The following is a 10322-nucleotide window of genomic DNA, read 5'->3' as shown; positions in this document are numbered from 1 at the left end:
AGCTGCGGATCCTTCGAGCTCCGGGAAGCGGCCGGCCGCGCGGGTGCGGGGGGCTGTGGTGCAAGCTGGTTCCTCGCAGCCTTTCAGCGCAGAGCTGAGAATAAACAGCTGCGCAGGGGATGGGTGCCACATTGTCTCAGGGGGCCGGTGCCAGGTGGAAGGCGTGTCTCCAGCCTGCAGTGGTGGAAAAAGGGAAAATCTGCCTCCCTTGTCCATGAGATTTGTCTCTGTGCAGACACTTTTTCACGTACAGCTTCATCTAAGCCCAACACTGATTACAAGAGGCAGTTTGCACGCTTAAATCGTTCAGACTAATCTCTTAACAGCACATTAACTCGATAAGATCCCATTATACTTCTAGCTAAGTATAATTCCTTTGCATTTTACACATATACTTTTTCAGGTTTTGCTTTTATTAAAAAAAAAAAACCAAACCAAACAGCATAATGAAGTTGAAGCTCACTATGGTAAGCTTCAGAAAGACCTGTTCGTTTTGTATTTCATTTACAGTCCTGGACGGTTGTGCCAGATTTTACACATCATGCCCACTCCGCCTCATTGTCAGCGGTAGCAGTGAATAACAGATATGTGGTCACTGGGAGCAGAGATGAGACGATCCAAATCTATGACATGAAAAAGAAGATAGAACATGGGGCACTGCTGCAGCACAATGGTACGGGAGCTTTTCTTCATAAAAAGCATTAATGATAGAAACTTATAGCTGAAAAACTGGCCCTTGCCAGAAGAAGAAAATTGAATTTTTTTTAATAAGTCTTTAATAGTGATGGTGTTGCAGCCGTGATGGTCTGGTGATACAAGCAAGGTAAGCTTTTGAGCATAAAAGTCCAAAAATAATTTTGGGTATTAGCCCACAAATATACCTGCTGCTTCCAATTATTTTTAGTTTTAACTGTTTAAGAAGTTACGGCCCACAAATGGCTCGTGAGCCATTTTTGTTCTACCAGGGCAGTTTATCTAGACCATGCCTACTCCCAGCAACCATCTTTCCCAGTGCCCTTGTCCTGTTACAGACGTACATGAGCCACACAAAGGAGAGAGTCTGTGTGTGAGAGCAGGCTGCTGCTGCCGGAAGAGTTAACCTAGTACATTTCCTACTTTATGTGCCTCCTGAATTACAGCTGTGAAAAACATCAGTTAATGGCTGTCCAAATAAACGTGTTTAGGTCATTTGTAGCTCAATCCTGATTGTCCTTTTTCTCCTGATAACCAAGAAGTAGACGGAGCTAGACTGAATGTGGTACCTGCGTTCAACTCATGTATGATAAATCTGGTGTTTATGGGAAGCGGCATGTGCCATAAATTCAACTGTGTGTCAAGAGCAGGGCTTTGACATAGGAGAATTCCTTATCACTGATAGAAGCTCTGTGTCACCTGAGCCACAGTAGTTGAGTACTGCTGTTTCAGGGAACGGACCAGATGGAGTTCAGACGTGTATGGCTATAGAGGGGCTGGCAGAGCACATCAGTGATTGAATATAACAAGAAAGTTCGGGGGTTTTGTGAAGAAATACTTGGGAAATAATTCAGATTTTCCCAGGGGTAGGTAGTAGCTGGCATGTTTTGATGCTAGAAGCTTCTCTGTTAATTCGTACATTCTCTGTTAATTCGTACATTCTCTCTGTTTATTATGTATAATATTGTTAATAGCTCTGGTTTGTATTTCTAGGCACGATAACTTGTTTGGAGTTCTATGGCACTGCACATCTACTGAGTGGGGCTGAAGATGGACTAATTTGTATCTGGAACACAAAGAGATGGGAATGCCTGAAATCCATTAAGGCACATAAGTGAGTTTCTTAAATCTGCATATTCACATACGTTTTAATATTTATTTTTCTTGCAAATAATATATGTGGCTAATACGTTGTTTTGTTTTTATCAGGGGGCACGTGACATCTCTTTCTATTCATCCTTCTGGGAAATTAGCTTTGTCAGTAGGAACAGATAAAACATTAAGGTGAGTTGAAACTGATAAAGGAATGCTGAGAATCATAATTCAGTAACCCTTAGTAAATTTTTATAAGCCACAATTCTGTGTTGGGAGTAGGCCGTGCAACACTGGTAAAACATATTTGGACATGAAATAGTTCAAAGATCCATTAGTTTGTCTTTTTAAGTTCTAGGTGCTAGCAATATTTTAAAGCCTTTTAAAAATAGTCCTTGCTGTTCCTAGCTTCTTATTGTGCTCTGACTCTTTATAGTCACTTGTAGATGTATAAATACATTTGCATTTTGGAACACCATTTATTTAAACCTCTGAAAGCTGACAGGTTTTGTTTAGTGTGAGAGAAGTGATTTTTCACTTGGGGTGTGTACGTGTTGCTGTATGTATGTGTTTTAAATGCATAAAACGCTATTTTAACAGCACAGATTGGTATTGGGCTTTGCATTGCAAATAGTGGCTTATAAAATAAATATCACAAATTCAGCCTTATAGTGTGCAAGCAATATATGAAGTCATCATTTTCTCTTGCATTAAGAAGGCAGTAAAATGCATAGAGATGCTTAAAAGCTTCCTTTGGATGCCTCATGTCAGCAGAGAGGACTTCAGTTTCACTGTGCTGTTTTTAACCAGAATGCACATTATCTACTGTTGTCTTTCAGAACTTGGAATCTTGTAGAAGGACGATCAGCCTTTATCAAGAACCTGAAGCAAAGTGAGTTTATCAGTCTAAATCCACTAAAAAAGTGGAATTAGATAGTTTTATTTTGTGTAAAGAAAAGTAGACTGAATTAATCAACAAGTCAGTTAATTGCAAGCAACTTTCACAATGTCTTTTTTACACATGCAGGCAAGCATATGTAAGCTTATGTCCTTAATAATAATCATTTACCAAAAGGAAAACATAGTGACACTAAAGTAAATTTTTTTTCCTTGAAATTTGATGTCAGGACATTTAAATAAATGTGTTTTGTTTTTCTTTATACACTTCTGATAATCAGAAATAAACATTTAAGAGCATAGTTTTACTTGTTTATTCTAGGTTATTTGATTTTTTCCTGAATTTTTCTCAGGTTTAGGTAGAAAACAGTGTCTAGCAGCTTCTAAAGATTCTTACTTCTAGATTCTCATGCAGTATAGAGTGCAAAAAAGCTGTGTACATGTGTATACAAATGTATCAATGTGTACAGATGCCCACATAATCAAATGGTCCCCTGATGGAGAGAGGTATGTGACCGTGATAACAAATAAAGTGGATATCTACAAACTTGACACAGCTTCGATCACTGGCACTATCACAACAGAGAAGAGAGTTTCTTCACTTAGATTTATTACAGTAAGTACAAAAAAGAAAGGTGCTGGGAAATTAACTGGTTTGAAACACATGAAATTAATCACACTTGCATTTCTTTTTTCCCATTCCAAGGATTCTATCCTTGCCATAGCCGGAGATGATGAAATTATAAGGTTCTACAGCTGTGACTCTCAAAAATGCCTATGTGAATTTAAAGCTCATGAAAACAGGTATTCTATATTTGTTTACTATTTAAATATTTATGGCAATGCTGAGTACTCAGTAAAGTTCAATGACTTGTAATATTCAGCATATTTTACTATTGTTTTTGTTTTAGTATAGGAAGTGAATTTATTTATGTGCTAAAGTCCAAATTTGGGACAGACTTGTTTGCTTTTAGTATGAGCACAAGTACTGTGCTGTCCATGCACGTTCCGAAACCAACAGGGTACAGAATTAGAAATATTACAGTTCTAAAAAGTGCCGAGCGTGTGTATTTTTACACACACACACACACACACACACACACGTACACGTTTCTATGTGTGTGGTCTATGCATTTCTGAAATTGGGTACCAGTATTTTCCTGCAAGACCATCTAAAGAATGTTTAACCAGTCTTTACAGAACCTGACTCTTTAGAATGCTTAAATAAAACAAACCTATTGTTCAGACAATAGGAGGGCAATCACATATTCTCTGTTGTTGTCAAATACCAAATATTTGTCCAAATGCTGCTTTTAATTCATCAAAACACAAAAGCATTAGCTAAAATGTCATTGATGTGGTTAGTAGTGTGTGCTTAAAAGTATTAAAGCATTCTGAATTGAATCCTAACAAGCCTAGCAAAGGCAAGTGTTCCTACTGTAAATGACAGCACTCAAACCAGATTACCATTCCCAAGTTCCTGTCTGTCATTTGTGGGTTTTCTGTTCAAACTGATTTTTAGACTGTTGCCTATTAATCTTTAATGTCTGTCAGCTTACTGTTCTGAAGTGAACTGCCATGCTATAAAGTAACAAAGTATTACATTTTCTTCACAGAATAAAAGATATCTATAGTTTTGAAAGAGAAGGACAACATGTTATTGTTACTGCATCCAGTGATGGTTACATTAAAATGTGGAATCTGGATCTTAATAAGGTTGGTCTATTAAACGGCTTATTACATTTATGGAAAAATATCAGACAACCAAATTTGCAGACAGTTCTGTTATAAAGATTTATTTTAAATCACTGAGGAAACTTTACTTGAAATCTGGATGTCTTGATCTTCCTCCATGTTATGTTCAGTAGAGATGTATATGTCTATGCACATATTTTTATGCACTTGTATATTTTTGTATCTTTGCAATTTTTTTAAACAAACTGTAAAATCTGATGATATTATGGAGATCTCATCTCCTCTTTATGTAAAGTCATGCTTCCCTTCAGACCTACCTGGCCAGATTTATGACTGTCTAATCAGTTATATGTGTTCTAAGGACTGCTGTGAATTTTTGTAATGTTGATGACTGTTGCTACTCTTCTAAAAACACAAACTCTATGGTTTGAGGGTGGTGGTGGTTGGTCATGTGGGGGGAAAAAGTCCTTCTGAAAAATTCAAACACATTAATGTACCGGGTACTTTAGTTTCCTGTATTTTCAGTCAGTTCTGAGTAGCACAGTTCAACAAGGAATCATGTCTTATCTTTAAAATTTCCCATGTTTATTGTTTGCTGTGGGGTTTGTCTTTTAAAATCAGAATTAGATTTTTTAAATTTAATGCCTAGTAATAAAGGATCTACTATATTCCACTATAAGTATCTTGAATAGTTCAAATAATTATCTCTCAACATTTGTACACTTTATATATCTCATCTGAATTTGCCCGCTTTTAATTTCACCCCCTCTGATTATTTTTACACTCCTAAGTGCAGTAGTGAAACTCCCTCTTTTCCCTTCACCTCAAATTTCTGTTCCCCTTGCACGTAATTGACATAGTGATCAGGGAACTCTTTACCTTTCTCCGTAACACTGTCTTTATTTTGACCAAATGTGTTATTTTCTTCCTGTGCAGGCAACATTTGTAAAACTTTGTGTAACTGTGTGGGCTGCTCTGTCCAGCTCTGTGAGGTAGAATATCCTAATACAAGTAGTTTCTGATGGGTTGATGCTGTTATGCTGCACGTGTGTTTGTGACACTTTATCCCCTGGTATCTGTAATAAGATATTTGCTCAAGTATTCCCAGAGCTGACTGATACAATTGCAGTTAAGCAATTTGAAACACACCCTGGAGAGATTAATCAGCAGCCTTGTCTTTGTGAGGGAGAAAAGGAATCTGATGCACTAACTTACTTCAAATTATTTTAGCTATACCAAAAAATACCTATTAGTCTGGAGAAACTTCTGAAACCATTAACAGGTTTTTTTTTTGTGGGTCTATGACTCATCTACTTATTCCTCATGTTAAACTTACCCCCATGTGCCTGAAACCCACTGATCTTGCTTATCAAGATACATTCTTAAAGCCATTGGGAGTGTTTTGTAAAACCACCACTGAGGAATGGTATCAGGAACAGGACTGTAACGATGTGACCGTTAACTGGTATACAGCCTCTAGTTCTAAACGTTGTTAGGCACCAGAAATTAAGTGGAAGGTGCTTTCTCACTTCAAATACCTCAGTAAATTTGAACAGAAATAAAATAATGTTTAATTAATCATCTTCTATATTATCTTCAGATTAAAGATGTGCCGTCTTTATTGTGTGAAGTCAATACCGAAGCTAGGCTGACATGTCTTGCAGTATGGCTTGACCAAGCTTCAGAAATGAAAGAAAATTCTGATAAAGCTGCAACATCATCTCAAGGTAATAGAACTGTGTGTATTTGTGGTTGTTAATGTGACTGTGAAATAGAATATACTAAATGGGAGGTTTTACTATATTCATTGGAAAAAGTTTTTGTATCTTGAAGAACTAGCAAGTGATACAGATATCCTTACCGATCTGATAGTGTCTCAAGCCTGTATGTATGTTGGAGGACATAAGCCTCTTTTCACTTCCATTATATGGAAGTTTTGTTTCTCTTTACTGGAATAACATGCTGAGGAAGCCACTGTGAAGCTTTTGAGACAGATAAGAAAAGAATAAACAGTTTGCTAGAACTGCATGTCTTGTTTTCCCCTAAACAAAATTAGGTCTGAGGCCAATGTAGTTGAGCAAACTTAGGAAGTCTGGCTCAGCTTTTTTTTTTTTTTTGCTGTTGTTTTCCTGTATCGTAATCTATTTACATACTTGATCTTTAGATATTTTCTTATCACGGGCAAAACTAGCATAAATGGCACATTCCGCTGTAAACAAAAAATCATTTATAACCCCTTTTTTAAAATGAGATACAAATAAGTGTCTGCCATTTTAGACTACAACGACTGGACATAAATATCAGCCTGAATAATTTCTTGTTTTTTTTCAGCAAATGAAGATGAAAAATCATCAATAGTCAGGAAAAACAAAGTTTGTTGGACTGATAAAAGTGATAAAACAGTAAAAAGAAAGAGAAAAATTACTCCAGAGAAGCTAAAATCGGAAGCTCCACTGCAAAAGAAGAAAAAGAAATGGAATAGCTCAGCATGAAGGCAGCTACTTCCTCTCCTGAATAAAAAGTAAATGCTGATGTTGCTGTAGTTTTTATAAGGATGTAAACCTCTGACAGGACATATACCTCCGAACTGATCTGTTGTTTAAAAGTAATGAATGTTTTTACCCTAAAAAATTGACTGATCATTCTGGGAAGCAGCAAAAGAGATGGCAACTTTTCCTAAGTGAATGAGGCAAAAATAAATTCATAATATGTAATGTTTATATTTTTCTATTAACAGTAGCATACACTTTTTAACTGGCTCTGAAAAAGCCAGCTAAAATGATAAAAATAGCTGCATCTGTCTCAGTTACGTTTTTGTCTCACTTAAATGCATATTAAAAATACGTACACTTTTTAGTGTTGGAAAAGTTACTGTTCATTTGACTCAAAATATGATCTGCCTTTGTCATGCATTAGTTTTCCTACTGTAAGAAGGAACATGTTAAAATTACTTAAAAATGATGATCATATTCCATTCATACATTCACAGAAAATTGTACTTTCTAGTTCTTGACATGCAGTTATACATAGAGTTTATAAGCAAAATGTTTGGGTTTTTTACCGTGTCCATACTTCATGCATTTAATTTTTTTTAAAACCTTTGCACTCATGGTTCACATGATTGAAATTTTTTGTTCAGAATATGATACATATTTTTAGGTGGAAGAGTTTATATCAATAAGGTTTTACCTTCTCTTCCCCCTTCCCATAGTATTTTTTCAAGTACTTGATCTGAGCTGTACTGTTAAAAAAAAAAATTATCTAACATTTGAAATGTTTGTCATGCTGATAAAATGTCACATCTGTTTTGCACTTAAACAAAAAGTGAATTCCTGACCTTCTCAGTCGGCGGGAACAGGATTTTATCCTAAGTCTTATTACAAATATACAGTGGGAAAAACAAAGTTGAGCCGGAGAGAACAAGGTCAAATAGCTGTACTAAATGTCCTCCTTATTTCTTTTAAAGTAAGGCATTTTAATTTTGTTTTCTGCACTACCGGCATAGTCATTCTTTCTTCTGTTTTCAAAGAGTAATTGGAATTATGCTTTGCTCTGATTCACTTTAGTAATAATCTGTTCCTCATTTGTGTAGCAAGAGAAATGGTAGAGAAAATCAGAAAAAAGATTGAGCCAAGTCTGGAGACAGGAATGCAGGCTGTCTTAGGGATGTAAAATAGGATATAACTCCAGCTATCTCTGTGTATGCTCTGACACGGAAACAAAGTGAACGTCATTGGTGCTGTTACGAGATTGTTCATGTGGCAATGGCAGTATTCTCTTGGAGGTGCGTGTCTGTATTTATCTTCTGTAACTGTTTCCCTTATTTAGATAAATGATCACAACCCCTTGTCTGAATATTCAGTATAGTTGATTTATATCAGCTCCGTTTAATTCAACATTAAAGGGATTTCAATTGTACTTTGTTTTGAACTTACACAGCTTTTAACTTTAGTAATACCCTGAATGTGTGTGTACACAAACACAGGCAAATAATATAGGACTTAAAACGGTTTGTAGACTTGGCAGGAAAGGTACCAAATCAGATTTTTAATTGATAACAAGGCCCCTGTTGTAAATACAGGCCTTACAAAGTATAAGCTTAAATAAGAGAATTGTGTAAAGTGTTTTCACTTGTGAAGTGCTATGTCTATTTTATAGTGCTTATCTTATGTCTGTTCCTGACAAAATGGCTGCCACTACTAGAACATTTTTTATTGTTTGAATTTTTAAATACATGAGCTCATGGCCATGGACATCACAATTACAGAAGCAAGCTCTCATGGGCACCAGGAAAAATCCAGTCTGCACATAATTTTAAGAATTAAAAACCAAAAATTCCACAGAATTTTGGTTCTAAGGTTTAGACTTACAAATAAATATTAGACATTTGTAAAAATCCAAACACCCTGTGTAGTAACAAAGAATTATGCATCTCATGAGACTCGGAACAATTTGTGAACTGGAGACAGAGCAGGCAAGTCCTAGCAGCTTTTAAGGTGAAATACAGAAACGGTCCTGAGAGGAGAACTCGTATTTTCTATACCTTGAGTGAATGCTCAGCTACTAACCACTACTTGGCAATTTTTTTTTTGTTTTCTTGTGCACATCTTCCTTTTCAGAACATCTTCCGTTCTAGTTTTCAGGGAACTGCTTAGAATGATAGAGGGGAGGCAGCAGTGCAGAGAGAGAGATGTCAGTGGTGAGAAAGCTCTTGCTGAGTCAGAAAGGGTGAGCGTGCATGACACGGGTAGAGTAGATGGAGCCGTGGCTGCAAGACACAACAGCTTAGTGAGCAGCTTCTCAGCTGAGCCCCAGGTGAGTTCAGCAGCTCCAGCAGCTGTGGATTTCTTCCATTTTTCCTGCTTCCCTCTTGGGGAACCCCAGTGCCGGATTACAAAGCAGAGCCCAGTGAAACTTGAACCTCATAGCCATTACACAGCTTGAACAGAAAAGGGAACCCCATCCGGTGTAGCTTAGATCTGTGTTGGTTGTGGCACTTTCCAGGGAGATAGGAGATCTCTATATAAACCACTTACACCAACAAGGGAATTAAACTGCTCTCCACTTTCTGACCATTAGGCTAATTCATAAAGATGGGAAAATTTGAAATGCAGCTAGAGAAAGCTGCATTTTTGCAGAAAGCACCGGCCTCTGATGTTTTGTGCCTTCTGTTACGAAGGGGAACTGAAGCCCCTCAGCTCGGGGACCTAGCTGGAGGAGTGCTCTTTCTTTCTATATGGTTAAATGTCCATTGGTAATTGCATAGCCAACTGGAATAAATCATGCAGCACCATTTATGTGAAGAAAGCCAGCTTCAGCACTTGAAAAAAGAAAGAGTTTATCTTTGTAGACAGTTACAAACATCTCTGTACATTTTTTCCAGATTAAAAAAAATGCAAAACATTTTCTTTACAAGATGTTTTCCATCTCCCACTGTTGCATAACTTCCACAACAGAAGACTCTTTTTTTCTGTTGCACTAGCTGTGCTTGTAATTTGAAGATTATAGAAATCCTCTACATCTTCCACAAAAGGGCTATACTGAAATTACTGATGAAAGCTAGAAGCGGCCTGTGGGCTGCCCAGAGTTGCAGCTTGTGCCACACCAAAAACCAACCCCAGATTCTCAGCTGTACCACAGACCCCCAATTCTGGTACAGGACTAGGATGGACAGGGTGCACACGAATACAGTTATGAGGGGGCTTTGCCCCTCACTGAACAAGCACGCAAAAGCTCGTCTGCACTGAAGTCTCTCCTCATTTGTAGGCACCCGGGCTTGCTCGGGCATCCTCGATACGCCCCCGCCGGGGCCGGGGGAGTTACCCGCAGCTCTGCAGGTAGGTGGGAAGACACCAGCTCTTCCTCCTCCGCAGCCCCGGCCTGCGGGACGCACCCTATCCTATCTTGCCTCTTGTTGGTTTTTTGGTTTGGTTTGGGGTTTTTTT

The 10322-nt window shown here is 37.6% G+C and overlaps 2 protein-coding genes across 2 annotated transcripts in view; both read left to right on the top strand.

Moving 5' to 3' along the window:
* Window positions 1–446: 446 nt before the first annotated feature.
* Window positions 447–7233, top strand: PAK1IP1 (PAK1 interacting protein 1). Its single transcript, XM_009326548.1, has 10 exons — window positions 447–467; window positions 511–673; window positions 1687–1807; window positions 1903–1977; window positions 2625–2677; window positions 3153–3298; window positions 3389–3486; window positions 4299–4398; window positions 5978–6104; window positions 6709–7233. Exons 1-10 carry the CDS (start codon window positions 447–449, stop codon window positions 6867–6869), a joined length of 1065 nt encoding a protein of 354 aa, XP_009324823.1. The 3' UTR covers window positions 6870–7233.
* A 2966-nt stretch (window positions 7234–10199) lies between these two features.
* LOC103919035 (transmembrane protein 14C-like) overlaps window positions 10200–10322 on the top strand; it is a 6721-nt gene continuing 6598 nt past the window's right edge. The window contains exon 1 of the mRNA XM_009326479.1: window positions 10200–10214. The gene's annotated coding sequence lies outside the window, so the exon portion shown is untranslated. The remainder of the gene's footprint in view (window positions 10215–10322) is intronic.

This window comes from Pygoscelis adeliae, unplaced genomic scaffold, assembly GCF_000699105.1.
Source record: "Pygoscelis adeliae isolate BGI_AS28 unplaced genomic scaffold, ASM69910v1 Scaffold186, whole genome shotgun sequence".
In the NCBI taxonomy this organism is placed as follows: Eukaryota; Metazoa; Chordata; class Aves; order Sphenisciformes; family Spheniscidae; genus Pygoscelis; species Pygoscelis adeliae.
Note: the sequence above shows the minus strand (reverse complement) of the source record. Positions and strands in the feature narration are given on the sequence as shown.

Excerpts from the sequence above, each read along its gene's own strand:
- PAK1IP1 (XM_009326548.1), top strand. The coding sequence starts at position 447 with ATGAAGTTGAAGCTCACTATG. Across the intron at positions 3,299-3,388 it reads CTTCACTTAGATTTATTACA|GATTCTATCCTTGCCATAGC; the intron begins GTAAGTACAAAA and ends TCCCATTCCAAG. Across the intron at positions 3,487-4,298 it reads TTTAAAGCTCATGAAAACAG|AATAAAAGATATCTATAGTT; the intron begins GTATTCTATATT and ends TTTTCTTCACAG.